Raw genomic sequence first — 15,775 nt, forward strand, 5'->3', positions numbered from 1 at the left:
GACATATTTTATCATCCATACAGTATACAATCCCTGTAAAGAAAGGAGTCAAGTATTAAATGTATTATAATGAAACGTAGGTTGAAAGGTTTAATATCCTGTAAACAATTTGATTCGGCTGGCAAAATAGAGATCTCCTGCTTTTAAAGCATTTCAAAACGAATAGTCCGTCTTTCTAATTTATTATTTTACTTCTTTAGTAAGGGATAATGTACAGCGAGCCGGTCATTGTTGTGAAATAAACTATTACAAAATAAATCATTTTTGGCTTGCGCACCCTTTCGCTGGGGACACTACTGCGAGTATAAACCCAGCTTGAGATGTCTTGACAAATTTTAGTCTAAAAACAAGTGTAATAACTTGCAAAGAGGGCAGCAGTAACTGACTTATTTCCATAGCTGACGTTTCGGGCTACAGTGTGCATATTATGACTGATGTTCTGTGTCTTAGCTGCCATGCGTTTTCTATAAAACAAGAGCCAATTCAACATAGAGCCTATTATACCTGTTTTTATACCTAAAGGGAACAACCAGGCTTGCCATCCTTTGTCTCTGAAAACCAGCGCTAAAAGTTAATACTTCATGTGCCTCTTGGCGACCCTTCATGGCACCATGAGTTCTACCAGAATTATCTTCTTATCTCATCTGTGCACCGCAGCACATTGTCTGGACATAGTTAACAAAATGTGAGATACCGTACCCAAACTCTTTCACTTGGGGCAGCTGCTTCTCCCTCACCTGGGCCAAATTTACATGGCTTATGAAGCCATGACATCATCTGAAAACAGCGCAGATGCCAGGCTGCTGTCACCAGAGTGGACACTCTCCAGACCTCGGCTACATACTGACATTCAGCCCATTATGAATGAAAAAGAGGGACAAGGTGCATCCTTTGAGGAGTCTACACTTTTTGCCAGGAATCTGAATACCTCTTCCTGCTGGTGCACGGGACCAAATGAGTCACGGCATGAGGAGTACCTGTGAGGAAATGCCACATCGTTTGGTCATAGTATGAGGAGTACTACTTGTCTCTTTTCAGTGTTAAACCGACCCAAATAGTTCACATGTATTTCTTTATTACAGAAACAGCTTTGCAGATTTGTCTGTAGTATTTTATCCATCAGCAGCTGTGTATCGACACCCCCCAGATGTCCAGGGATGGTGTGATAGGGGTGAATTTTCACACATAGAGGGATATTGAGAGTTTGAAACGGCAGTGACAGACTGGAAGAGGCAGGTTACAGAGTCTGGGAACACACACTAACAGCAGAGATGGACTTGGATTCGGTCCAGACTGCCTGCCGCGCCAACTGTCAGTCATATTACACCGCTAACAAAGAATGCAATAAGTACCCGCTAATTAAATCAAACTGGATACACTCTTAGAAACTAATATCACCTCACAGATTATATTTCTGTTTTTGTGTCACACTGTGGAATCGATTGCTTTTATACCTGCTTCTTCTCTCATTCACACACACACACACATGGACGTCCACACAAACAGATGCCAAAACCCACTCGGTCAGTGACCCCTAAGGCAACATGGTGTACTGTAATTAAAGTACATTAACACATTGCACCACAACTGTTTTTTTCCTTCACAGTTCAGGATGAGGGGGTTGTAAAGTGTTTCCCTCATACAGTATTCTGTATCATTATATCCCTCTGCCTTCGTTTGATGTGCTGATCCTCAATCACCCTGCAGTGGAGGGGCGAGGAACATCAGAAAGCTTTGCACTCCAGCTAACTCGGGTTTCAGGATGCTGTAACTTTTTGAACTTTAAGCTGTTTCCATGGGATTTTCTACTTGTGGGAGAGAACTTTATTCCTAGCGACAGGTGACCGGAGAGATGTGACAGAGTGCTGATCGGGGAAATGGGTAAACGGAAAGTTAAGAAGTGGGATAGCAGTTTAAAAAGTTTGGTGCAGTCCCAATGTGCAGTTGCCAGGGGGGGGTGTGGAAAGATTGTTGAGTGGTTCAACTCATTTGAAAAAAATAAAATTAAAGTAGAAATTATGACTTGATTTAAGTCATATTAAGTCAGCTGTAACACCTGAACACGACGCGTTGTGATGCAAACACTTTATAGACTAAACAGATTGCTAATGGACAAACAGTTGAAATGGTTAGGCGGCACCTTGGAAAGAAAGATCCCATAGACTTCAATGCAATTTGACGTATGTTTGGATTGTAATTTTAACAAATTGGTATGTATTCATCTCTTGTTATTCAAGCGTTTGTTGCATGTCTAATAATTATTTTGCGACCTTGCCTGAACCTGAGCGTTCGTGACACCTTGATAGATTAAGGTTGATCGCCGCCATGTCTCTTCAGTTGCTTATCCAGACATCTAGACATATTTGATTGAATCACGTCAGGCTAAGTGTTGTAGTTGGAGACGACAGTCTGATGCTGCTGTAACGTTAATTCATGACTATATTACTGCAGCAGCCTCACACTCAAGCTAACGTTAGCTAGCCATGTTAGTCACTGTCACCAGCATCATTTAGCCATTTACAACACTGTCGTATGTGCCTCAAATCTCAGGGTGAAAGCCTCGGTTCACCGGCTACATAACAGCTTTACGTCATTTTCTCTCCTATGACTGCAGGTATCACTTTGTATCATGCAGGACACAAGTCATCCAGCATATACACTTTTCTCATATCTCCCTTCAGGGAAGCGCCTACAGAGCATCAGAGCTCGGACCTCTCGCCTCAGAGACAGTTTTTACCCTCAGACGATCAGACTACTGAACAGTAGCACTAAATGAATGCAGAGCTGTGGATTGTTTTATGGATGTTTTAGGTTGTTTTATAATTTTATTCTTAGGTATTGTCTTATTTATTGTAGTATTTATCAACTGTACTATTTATAGATTTTAAGGGCTGAGAGAGAGCCAGGGTAAAATGCATTTCATTGCATTTCACTGTACACTGTACTTTTAAATGCATATGACAAATAAACTTGAAACTTGAAACTTGAGGTTATCTTCTTCGCTCAATTATATATTTGTTAGAAAATGGCGGGGGAACAAATCGGAGATCAGCATTTTTGGATTTATTGTTGGCGTAACCAACTACACGGCAACTCTTTGACATAGAGTTATTACTATTACCGGTTTGATTAAAGTAGAAGTTTGGAGACGTGTTTCAACTTCTTTACGCTGTTGCCGTCTATGAGGGACGAGGGATTGTTTTCCCACCCGTGGTCATGTGACCTTACTCTGGATGACGTATTGCCGGTCTGATGCGTTAACAGTTGAAATAGTTAAAGTAGCTGAATGGAAAAATGGCTGAAACAGACACAAAAATATGATGGCTTATTAGGCTATTTCACCAGACGCAGACACTAACCAGTACTCCTATGCTGGAATAATATTACCTGGCCCTAGTGCGTCTGTGTCCAACACTTTTTAAGAACTAAGGAAACTTTATTTAGGAATATGCACCATGTGAGCACAACATAAAGTGAAATAATTACCTCAGCAACCTGCTTTGCTCAGATGATAGCCTATTCCAGCCTTGCAAGGGAATGGTTATTTATTTGGCAAATGTGTCATTTTTTCAGGATGATCAGCAAAATCTCCTGCAAAAAGTCCTGGTTAAGTCATTTTCATCTATTTCTGAACATTAAAAAAATCTCATTTTATTTACAGTAATCAAGGGACAACAATCTGTTTATGTGGTGAGATCGTTTCCTCTGCTTCAAATACAAATCAACTTTTGTCAGGAATCCTGTGCAAACATGTCATTTTCTTGATTCTTGTGCCATACAGTTATGGTTCAAGACATTGATACTCTTTTAGAAAATTCCCAAAACGTGGGGTTATGCAGGGAACTACTCATTATTTGGCCACACTGGCAGCATTTTTTTATGTTGCAAGAAAAATAAATATTGAAGCCTGAACATGAGATTAAATGACATAGACAGATGATTTTTGCAGTAAAGGGACCAAACATGGTACAGTGATAGGACGAGGGCTCAGTGTGGGACTGTGTGTGTGTGTGTGTGTGTGTGTGTGATCAGGCTCTATCCATGACGTTGTCCAGCCCCTGGCAGGGGACGGGGTCTGAGGTCTGGGCGCCATGGAAACTGCCCATTGGGCCTCAGTGGGGAAGAACATCATGCACACTCACGCTCTGTTTCTGTTGGACCGCCCTGCAGGAATTCACTTATTTGTGGAAATGTTAAGAATTCAAGCAATGAAGCTTAGAAAATTGAATGTTAACCAAAAACTAAACACTTCCTGAGCAGCAGCGGGGTCACCCTGCCAGCAGCTCAGTACAATGACTCTTTTTGATTCTGATTTATCTACATTTTTGTTACATAAAACAGATTTTACACCCCTTAAAAAAATCACACTAGCAACGAGTACGAGACAGCGAGCAACAACCCTTCAATCTCTCTCCCACATGGCTGGCTCTCGCTTTGCCTCAGCAGACAATGGCCTCTCTGTTTCCACTGTTTAACCGTTTTCTCACCTATATCCTAAATGCTCACACACACACACTTATGCACACACAAATGCATAGGCGCAAATCAATTTGCATGTTTACATCTATGGAAACACAGACACATACTGTATGCATGTAAGCTCAACATACTCGCAGCCAAAGAAGGGAAAAAGCAGCAGTATCGCTGGTGTGATATCATCCTGAGGATGCCAGGGCTCAGCTGAAGTGTGGCACATGCCTTTGATGTGAATCCAGAGCATGGGCATGTAACAAACGCAGATACCAAATTACACCCTGTCCTGCTTTGATCTCTAAAACCCCATGCCTGCTTCCACAGAGGTAATAAGATTGTGCGCGTGTGTGTGTGTGTGTGTGTGTGTCAGAGTGTGGAAGTGAGAGTGTTTATTTAGAGTGTGTGTACATCTTTGCCTGCATGATCAGCACAAGTGTATGAAGATGCATAAAAATGAGCATGCATGTGTGTGTATCTGCATGCATGAGTGCAAATGTGCAATGATACGGGCAGTGTGTGTGTGTGTGTGTGTGTGTTGCAGAGTGTGTGTTGGAGGGCAGGAGTTAGAGCGTCGACCCGTGGGGAACTAAACCCTGGCAGAGGCTTGTAGGCACCTGGTAAAAACATGTTCCTGGAGACCTTCTGCCGTGTTTGTCTTGTCGTCACGTCGTCCACAGTGGACTCCCCACTCGGCCCCTGCAGCCCAACGATGATCAGGTTGCGTCTTGGATTTCCATCTGAACCACCCTCTAATCTCATGACAGTTGAGCGTGAACGGGACCACTTACTCGGCCCCGTGAGGTCGCCACCACGCAGGAATTAGCACAACACATGTTTATCTGTCCCTCGTTACCGAAATGCGTCTGAGGTTTTGGAGTGATACACTGAGTGACGGATGATATACACCGTGGATCAAATGTTGAGGTGAGGTCATAGTGTAATTTATGAATGAACTGTGGTTACTATAAGGCACCTTCCTCTTTCAGGCTGACCCTGGCTGTTTAGGTATATGATGATATCTGAGCCCAGTAGCGGACTCAGGCTGTCTGAGGGGCAAGGGGCGAAATAAATAAAAAGGGCACCAGCGCACACAAGGTTTTTTTTTGCATGTAATAATCATTTCATACAGACTACAGTACTGTGAGAAGCATAAATTAAGTTGAAATGTACATTTTCTCTGCTCTAGACATCTCTCCTCTCAAGCTGCAGTAGGGACTGGAGCTTCCCCTCCGAGCGCTGTGGGCGCACGGTGTGCACCTCACAAACTGAGGATGACATGCATATAAATGTTATGCACGATCTGGAAATATTCATTCAGCGATCGGCGGGAAAATGTCATCTGTACTGAACATCGCTAGCGTACAGAATATAGTTAGTGTACGTTAGTTGGGCTACGAAATAGCAGCGGAGAAGAGACGTCGGGTCCTAAAAAGGACTGACAGCAGTGCCAGGAGAACATCAGGTATGATTTCATGTGCAGGGAGGACACAGCATCGTAGCGTTGATTTAATGTCAGCCAGTTATTGAGGGTACTTCATCATGTTTTCTCCACTGGAAGGGCACTGCAACACGTTTTCTCTACTGGAAGGGCACTCTAAAGGGAGCTGCATCATGTTTTCTCTACTGGAAGGGCACCTAGAGGGCACTTCATCATGTTTTCTCTACTGGAAGGGCACCCTATAGGGTACTTCATCATGTTTTCTCTACTGGAAGGGCACTCTAAAGGGAGCTGAATCATGTTTTATCAACATTTATCAACCATAGGGGCATCCAGGAGGGCATATTTGCGGCGTCTTTTGACTGCACAAAATGTTGTCACCCGGCTTGAACGTTTAATAAAAAAAGAGCACCAAACGTTGTTGTGAAAAACACAAGCATGAAGCAAGAAGTATTACAAAGCTATAAACAGCATATAAAATCATTAGAAGCCAAAAAGGTCACATAGAACATTGGAAAATCCCTTTTTAATATTACAAAATATTATTGGCACTGTTACGTACTGACAATGCCACACAAAAAAAAGACTAAAAAGACATGCATGACACAGTACATCTTCAAGTAAAACAGAGATTTAAATTATAATTTGAGTCAGAAATAAGACACCTGGGCCATCCTGGTAGCATGAAGATTCTGCATCGCAACTTCCCTGGTTTGAGTCTCTCCAGGGACCTTTGTCACATGTTACTCCCTCATTTCATCTCTATGCAATCATCTAGGGATGAAAACTCAAATTAAACAATACTTATTAACAACAATAGCACATGGAACTTGGAGCTTTTGTCATGCAGTTAGCACAGTCCATACATGGATACAAGAACTAACCGTCTGTAAAAGCTAAATATGTTTTGTTGTTGCTATGTTTTAAGTAGTAAACGTCTCTTTCTTAGCTTGTGCATGGCTTGTAAACACAGGCTGGTTGGGGGGGTAATAAAGGGGGTTGGTATTGCCTTGTTAAAGCCACAAATTCAATGTTAACATCTTTTTTTTATTTTTTGCGGGGGAAAAACTACGACAATTTGTCTCCCTGCATTCCCTTGTTAAAGCTGAACGAGTCATCCAGTGCTTGTAAATACCGGAGCAGCTCAGCCAGGAGGATAATGGGGATGATGAAGAGTGCTGCGGGAGGTTTGAACGCACTTCACGGGCGTCTGGCGGCACTTAGTGGTGAACGTCTGCTACTGAGGGACTTCACTGAGGTCACATTTCACATCGTCGGCTCACATGAGCCAAAAGGCATTCATGGCATTTATGTCTGTGTAACAAATGTGGCACATTACTTTAAATACTAATAATAATCCTGCTGCTATTCAGCGACATACAGCCATTATATCGGTTGTTTACTAACACATGTAAACACTTCAGGCCTGCCAAAATGTCTGAGTGATGTAATGGAAACTATGCACGCCACTGGGGTCTGCTGTCTCACCAGGAATAGAGGGCAAAGTATAAAAGCAGCAGTTGCAGTACAATGTCAGCGTGTCTGACTGTGGTTTTATTTTACCACTGAGGTAGAAGTCCCATCATCAGATGTTTGGCTGTGGCGTCAAGATGATTCCCCTTTCAGAAGAAAATACATTCAAATAAAGGAAAAAGGCCTGTTTAAAATGGTACCTGAGCTGCTTCAGCTGGTATTATACCAGGCACTTTGGAAATGTCAAATAAAATCAAGTGTATTATTACCCAGTTGTACATACTATTGAGTATGTTTACAAAATAATGCACGTCCTGGATTCCCATATGGTCTCACAGACGTGACCGTTCACTTTGCTGTCGTTCAGTTCGTCAAACACTCCGCTGTCGATCATCTCCTTCTGCCAGCGGATGGAGACGGCGCCTGTGCTGAACTGCTTGAAGAACTTCTCATCCTTGCCCTCGAACTTGATGGCGGTCTCGACCTCGGAGGTGTACCTGAACTCGTTCGTGTCCTTGGCGTAGACCACGTTGGATTTTGGCACCCAGGGAGGCTCCACCAGCCCGGCCTCCAGACGATGGAAATTGATGCTCTTGAAAAACGCGTGGGTCCGTGGGTCATCCCCGCTACTATTAAGAAAGACACAAGAGACATTTAATGATTGGACTGCGATAGAAAATTAGGTTATGAAAGCACAGCTGGACAATAAAAGTGTTCATATGGAGCATTTAAAGGGTAACTTTGGTATTTTTCAACCTGGAGCCTATTTTTCCATGATTTTGTGTCTAACTGACTAATAGGTTTCTGCTCACGTGCTGCAATATGGTGCCATCGGGGCAAGCTGGCACCGTCATTTACGTCCACTAAAAGTGTTTGTTTTTGCCATGACAGACTCCGATTGTTATTATAAGTGTCTGACATTATGGAAAGAGTCTCGCTGAAGGAGAAGTCTAGATCTGAAATCTGTTGAGGTGACGTGTTGCCGGAAGACAGCGATGGAATACATCCATGGTGGAAACGCGCAAGCCAGCCGGGCAGAGTTTGTTGTGTTGGAGTACAGAAAGCGTAGCTTAGTGTTATCTAAAAGATGTTCAATGTGGCCCGTATTTATTTGAGCCAGAATATACGGATATTCAGATTTCACAACGAGACGTCTCCTTGAGCGGCACTTGGATACAATAACAAACAGACCAGATCAAGAGAAAGGCAAGAAAAACATTTCATTTCTCTGTAAGGTCCTTTCCATAATGTTGTCAAACACTTATAATAACAATCTGACAATAACAGTCAGCTCGTTTCGCAGCTGCTGGTTACAGCACTCTCCCTCAATACTGGACCAATTTCAGAAATTGTTGTCCCTATTAAAAACATGAGAAAATAGGATCCAGGTTGAAAAATACTGAAGTTACCCTTTAAAAATAGGAATCAAATTGATAAAAATGATATACTGTAATATAGAAGATTCTCATGTGTAGTTTACATGTCTGGTTTATCAATTTAAGAGTAATGATACTGCTATAGCTTCATTATAAAACCCTTCTTAACAGAGTCACAGTAAAAAGGAAGAAAACATCCACTGAAATAAGAAATAACAGAATACAGATTACAAAAGAAAAGTGTCCTTACCACTAAAGTTACACCCACACAGGTGTTTTCACTTGTGCCTGATTAGACCTGCACTCTCCTGCTAGTTTAATGAGTTTATTTGTTGCACCTGTTGGGGCGGAGCAACTCACATCCTAGTTGTCCTTATAGGCCTTTTTCACAGAAGACATTTTGTCACAGTAGGAAAAGCACAGGTGTAAATCATGAAATGAATGATGGCTGAGTTCTGTTTAGATGCTTTGATTTCAGGTTCCTGGTATTGTGCATATTACTGCCTCACTCTCACTGGGACTCTTGAACAGATCAGTGCCGTCGTCAGTGTTATTAGCAGCACCTGTGCTTTTCCTGCTTTGACAAGTTCAAATGTCTGCTGTGAAAAAGGCCTGGTAGCATTAACTCTGTAAAAACTTCAAGTCAAGCACATTTTATAAACAACCCGCGGTGACCACATATTGACATATTTAACACACATCGAAAGCCAGTGAAAGTAAGTGCGTTTTTAGCCTGGATTTAAAACATGCGATGGTTGGGGCTGATTGAACGTGTAGAGGCACGGACACCTTTACGCCTAAAACGACTATCTGGGATGGAAAGCAGCAGCTTATCCGATGACCTCAGTGTTAGGAGGACAGTCGGGATGTAAAAAAGTCACTGAAATACGCTGGAGCCTGTATAAGCTAAAAGTAAAATCTGGTAGTCAACTCTAAATTTCACTGGTAACCAGCGCAATGACATTAAAATTGGAGTAATACGGCATGCCTTTTTAGATTTTATTAACATTTCGTCTGACTGACTCCGAGATATAGTGCATTGCAATAATCCAGACGAGAAAAAAAATAAAAGCATGAATTATTGTCTTGAAATCTCTAAAAGAGAAGATGTATTTGACCTTAGGTAAAACTCTAAGATGGGAAAAATTACAACAACAGCATTTATTTGTATATCAAATTTAAACTCAGGGTTAGATAAAATGCCAAGATCCTTAGTGTAGTGTTTGACATAACCAGAGAGTGGGCCTAAGTCACCAGCTACATTTTTAGCAATATCTGGGCGACCAAAAATTTTAATTTCCATTTAACTCTTGTGTAGTTTCAAGAAGTTACCCAATGCTTGATATCGTTTAGGCAGTCAAACATGTGTTTCAGCATATCAGGGCAAATAAAAGCACGCCTGTTTGGGAGTGCAGGGCATTGAACATGTGGATGAAGATAATAATATCGTATACAGTATATGGGCACTTAAAAGCCATAATATATAACTTGATGAGCCTTAAAATGTGTCACATTAAAAGTTCAAAAACGTAAGACTAAGCTGTACCGCTTAGAGTTTTATAAGTTTTATAATCAATTTGATATTAGAAATCAGAAATGGTGCTTGCACTTGTTTTCGTCTCTGGCTGCTGTGTTTTGAACAAATTGCATTCAAGTCGGTTGCACATTGATTTTCTTCAATGTATTAATTTATTTTCCTAATAATTTCAGCACCGATTTGTGCCGGTAAGAAAGCAGTGCTTCATTTGTAAGCTCATTTCTTTTATCCTTCACATCTGAATCTTATTGTCTAGACCTAGTTCCTGACCTTTTTGGCCTATGACCCCTTAAAATCTCACATATTGTACATGTCGATGACTTGTGGGCATTTAAATCATCAAGAAAAGTCGGGAAACTACCTTTTGTGTAGCAGAACTAAAGGTATGTTTTGTCATCTTTTGACAAGGTGTCCTGACCTCCAGGTATAAACTGGTCTGGTGCTCCTGGGCTTGTTTCTATGGACTGTGTCATACTAACTATGTTTTCATGGGTGCAAAGGAAGTTATACATTTTCTTGATGGATGATTAGTTCCATGACGTCTACACCAACCTTATGTGACAAACTTGTGCTTGAGACAATTCAAATTTTTTTACGTACCGGCACCCGAGGCGATGCATCTCCTTCTTCCTCAGAAAGCTTCTGATGATGTCTTTGGTGGGAGCGTCAAAGTGTTTGTGTTCAAACTTGCACTCGTCCTCCAGAACGCGACGAGTCACCTCCTCGTTCTGGACCTTTTCTCTGAAGTCTCTAAAAGGCAAACGGGCGGCCACCATCTCGTAGATGCTGCAGCCCAGAGCCCACCAGTCCACAGAGGTGCGGTAGTACTCCTGCCTCAGGATCTCAGGGGCCATGTAACCAGTCGTACCAGCCTGACCACACACAGATAGGGGAGAGAGACATTAGGAGAATTCAGCGAGTCATAAGCCTTCTCCGTACTTCTGGGGTTTATATGGTTTTTTTTGGCGGGAGGGCATGTATAAAGGTTAAATGTTAAGGTTCTGTTCAATCATCTTAAATGTTTTATGCTTTGCCTCTTTTAGTTGTTAAAGGGATAGTTCAGGTGTTTTGAAGTGCGGTTTTATGAGGAACTTATCCATAGTCGGTGTATTACCTACAGTATTTTTTGGTACAGTCCCTTAGCTCTGCCACTCTGTCTCTATAAACCAGAGGTTTCCACGAAAATAAATCTATGACGAAATGATTAGCAACATAGGAAAGCAGTACAAAACATATTTATACTTAGACTTTCATCTGATCTTCGCTATTTTGTTCTGAATTACTGGATTATTTTATCTCTTCAGATATTCAAATAAAACAAAGAAAAGACAAATTCTTTGGTTGAAGAGGTCACAACCAGTAGATATATGTAACTGGTGATGAGGGGTCTCAGGCAAATATTGTTTTATGTTGAAGGGTCACAAGCCAAAAAGGTGCATAACCACTGCTCTAACCTGTAGGATCGTATCCACACTGAAAGACTAAGATTCAACACAAGGTTACACACTGCTGTGTGGAGATGAAAAGTAGCTTTAAGCTTAACTCTGGTACATTACAAGCTAATACCCTGCTAAGCCTGCTGCCCCCGCGACCCGGCCCCGGATAAGTGGAAGATAATGGATGGAGGGATGGATGGTACTATACATAACAGTAGATGGTAACATTTAAGTTGTATGCTAGTGACTTCAAATGCTCACGACTCTCCTACAAAGACATTTTAAAATTAATTTATGTCATTTTTCTTTTCAGGACGTAAGTATTTGAGGCCAGACAGAACTTTGTTGACCAGCTTCCACATGATGGAAAACAAAATTAAGCATGGAGACAAAAATATAGACTGCAGCGTGAAACAATAAGACTCTGTTACAGCAAATAATGCTGCGTTAACTGGCCTCCAACGGGCTGGTCAGCTGACAAATGACTGAGTCTCTAGTGAGCGTAGGTGAATCTCCTGACTCATCTCCTTGAACAGACACGTTGAGGCCATATCTGGTATTAGTAAAGCAAAGATTAACAGGCTCATTTCTCAGCCAGTGTAGCATCCAACTGGGGATGAGGTCAAGCACCTTTTAATGAGATTAATTTAAGTCACACAGGGTTATACTCTCTTATGTCTGTCTGTCAGAGCACGACTCAGAGCCATCATATCTATTCCTGGTAAGCTGCTTGTAGTAGTGGGTGAACAAATATACAGTGTAATGGCATTAAAAAGACAATAGAGGGGAATAAGCAAGCTATTTTTATCTACGTGAACAGTATGATCAGGAGTATATGGAGAGGTTTTGCAGATTGCATTGCAGTGCAAGTGTCTGACAGCGAGCACTGTAGGTTAATCTATGGACAGGTCACCACGCTAACCTTCTGGCAGATCGTTTTGCCCTTTGGCAGCTCCACAGCCAATCCGAGGTCGGACAGCCGACACTGTCCTCTAGCATCCAGCAGCACGTTCTCAGGCTTCATATCCCGGTACACAATGTCCATAGAGTGCAGGTGGAGCATCCCAGTGGTTATCTGGGCCGTGTAGTAAATAACACGCTCCATACGGATACCCCGCTTCCCGAGGTGGTAGATGTGGAACCTGAGGTCACCTCCGTTCATGAGGTCCATGACCAGGCACAGGTGGGTCTTGTTGTCGTAGGCGTAGGCCAGGTTCACAATGAAGAGGCTGTTGACCTTCTCCAGGATCTGCTTCTCCACAAGGGCCATCCGCTCGCCACTTTTCATCTTCAAGCGCCTCTTATCCAGCTTCTTGCAGGCGTACATCTGGCCTGTGTGTTTCACCTGCACCGCACACACCTGCAAGACAGAGGAACAATATATTTTATAACAGTTTTATTTATTGGTTTTCCTGTTTTAGTGTCTACTGGCTCATCCTGAAATACGTTTCTGCTACTTTAAAGGTGCAGTGTGTAGGATTTGGTGGCATCTGGCAGTGAGGTTGCAGATTGCAACCAACTGAAACGTCTCCCATATGCTAAGCGTGTAGAAAATCTATGGTGGTACAAATGGCCCTCTCTAGAGCCAGTGTTTTATTTGTCTGTTCTGGGCTACTGTAGAAACATGACGGCAGGTTCCCTATCTAGATATCAACGGCTCATTCTATGGTAAAAAAACAAAACACAACAATTCTTATTTTCAGGTGATTATACACTAAAGAAAACATATTTGTTAATATTATATTCCATTTCTGCCAATAGATCCCCCTAATTGTTACACGGTGGTCCTTTAAAGCAAGACAATGTAACTGTGGTTACATGTAACAACTCAACGTATCCTCATACAACGGTTGTAAGTTATTCCTCATTTTTCTGGCATTTTCCTACGAATGTCCAGCAACACGTGTCAATTTCCGCTTGTCACATGCATACAGTCTTTTCAAAATAAACTTCTGTCTTCACAATAAAACAATTTGGTTAGGTTTAGGAAACAAAACTACTTAGTTAGGTTTAGAGAAAGATGGTAGTTTAGCTTAAAACAACTCCAAAAGTGGCGTTAAGAAGAAGTTACATGACAAAATAAATCAACGTTGACTTCTGGTTTCACACGGGGTTCGAACGCCGGCCTCCTGGGCAAAAGTCTGTTTTTTTTACCTACTTGTCCAACCCGACCTCCTCCCTACGCTGCGTTTGTCACTCTTTATACTTCCTGGTTCACAGCAAGGCCTTTGAAAAGGAGGCTGGGTCTTCGGGGGGTACAACACATGCGCAGTAAAATCTGGCACTCGCCGAAATTGAACCAATCGCAACGCCAGACCGCAGCTTCAGTTACACTGCGCATGTGTTATACCCCATACCCCAAGACCCATGTCTGCCCGTGACCCAGCCTCCTTTCCATAGGCCTTGGTTCACAGTTGAATTGCATACAAATTGATTTTGTGGGATATATACAAACTACAGCGCATAACTTTTCATAGATATAGCTACAAACGGTGTATGAGAACAGCCTGAACTACTACAGGATAATGCTAAATGCTAAAATATAATGTAATAGTGGCTCAAATAGAGAAAATGCTAAAGTACTATGTCTGTTACATAGCAATATCAAGCTAAAGTGTGCTAACATTAGCCTCAAGCACCAGCCTCATCCCAAGGGACTGACTGACTTTTGAGTGAACCCCTGAGTGTATTAAACTGATTGAGAGTGTTTAATTGCTTATGAATTGAGAAAGGATGTTATTTCTTCTTTCAAAACTTAACTCTGACATATTAGTTGTAAGTACATGAAGCAATCTGAGATTTACACTTTTATTTAGTGCTGGGTGATATGGCCAAAATCTTCTATCACGATATAGGTCATTTCATATCTTGATAACGATATATATATCACAATATAGCATGTTTTAAGTCATAAATTAATAGTCTACAACCACATGGTATGCCTATTTTGTAAACTCCTGTTTGAATTAAATACTTAACAAATGAAGTCAAGTATTTTCTCATTTAATTAAGAACTGTAGTTAGGTAATAGGAGAAAAAATAAATAAATATTTCCATATATATATATACACCATTTGTTTATCGCATTGAACTGAATGGTAATGTAAATGTAAAAACAAAACTGCAATCTTCAAATGATATTCCCTCAAAATATTTCAGATTTTCTGAGAAATTTGAGTTATACGTGCTTGTTATTATCAATTTAGATGACGTGCATTACGATATCTCGATATATGATTTCATTACGATACGATTCCATTGGAAGACAATAAATTATCATATTGAATTATCGCTCAGCCCTTTGTTTTATTCAGATGCAGGGATATCTTGCACCTACCTCACCAAAGCCACCTCTTCCCAAAGTCCTAAACTCATAAAAGTATTTGTCGTTGATCCTCTGCTTCTCGTACTCCTTCCACTGCAGGAACCTATAAAAAAAGGGGCTGTTCAGATACTCAGAGAAAGGTTTCCCCCACAGGTAGTCTCTTGTGGCTTCTTTTATCTTGCCCAACGTCACCACCTCGAAGTTTTTCTCTGATAGATTCTTGCAACTTTCAGCTTCCTCTCCTGTGAGGTATGAGAGGAAACTCTCGGACCCAGGTCGACAGAACTGTGCGAGGATGTTCTCTTTGGCTTTCTCTTTGGCTTCATCTTCAGCAAAGCTCCAGTGACTCAGCTCCTCCAGGAACTCAGTGGCAACCCCGTACTGCGGGTTAGAGGTCCGGAGAAACTGCTGGAACAACTTCCTCCCGATAGGCTGTCTCTCACACAGAGACTCGTACTTCCTCCCCACTGCTGCCTGGAGAGCAGAGGACATCTTTGGTTTGGGCAGCGTCAGGAAGACCCTCTGCTTCCTCAGCTCATCACGGTGTATATGCTGAGCCCTCAGGTAGGCCGTGTTGGCCACCAGGTTGTCCAGTCCCAGCAGGTCACCCATGCTGGATGTGTCCTGTGACACACCTGTAGGCCTGATCAACTAAAACACTACCGCTCACTCATCTGCAGGTCCCAAGCACTCCTGAACATCCTCCACCTCTTCCGA

At 41.9% G+C, this 15,775-nt stretch overlaps 1 protein-coding gene across 1 annotated transcript; it reads right to left on the reverse strand.

Moving 5' to 3' along the window:
- Positions 1-5,601: 5,601 nt before the first annotated feature.
- On the reverse strand, positions 5,602-15,775 carry LOC119490911 (rhodopsin kinase grk7-b-like). The gene is made up of 4 exons (XM_037774452.1): positions 15,071-15,775; positions 12,656-13,093; positions 10,898-11,169; positions 5,602-8,013 (listed from the first exon to the last, which is right to left on the reverse strand). The coding sequence occupies exons 1-4, from the start codon at positions 15,668-15,670 to the stop codon at positions 7,680-7,682; spliced, it is 1,644 nt and encodes a 547-aa protein (XP_037630380.1). The 5' UTR covers positions 15,671-15,775; the 3' UTR covers positions 5,602-7,679.

Source organism: Sebastes umbrosus, chromosome 7, assembly GCF_015220745.1.
Source record: "Sebastes umbrosus isolate fSebUmb1 chromosome 7, fSebUmb1.pri, whole genome shotgun sequence".
Taxonomy (NCBI): domain Eukaryota; kingdom Metazoa; phylum Chordata; class Actinopteri; order Perciformes; family Sebastidae; genus Sebastes; species Sebastes umbrosus.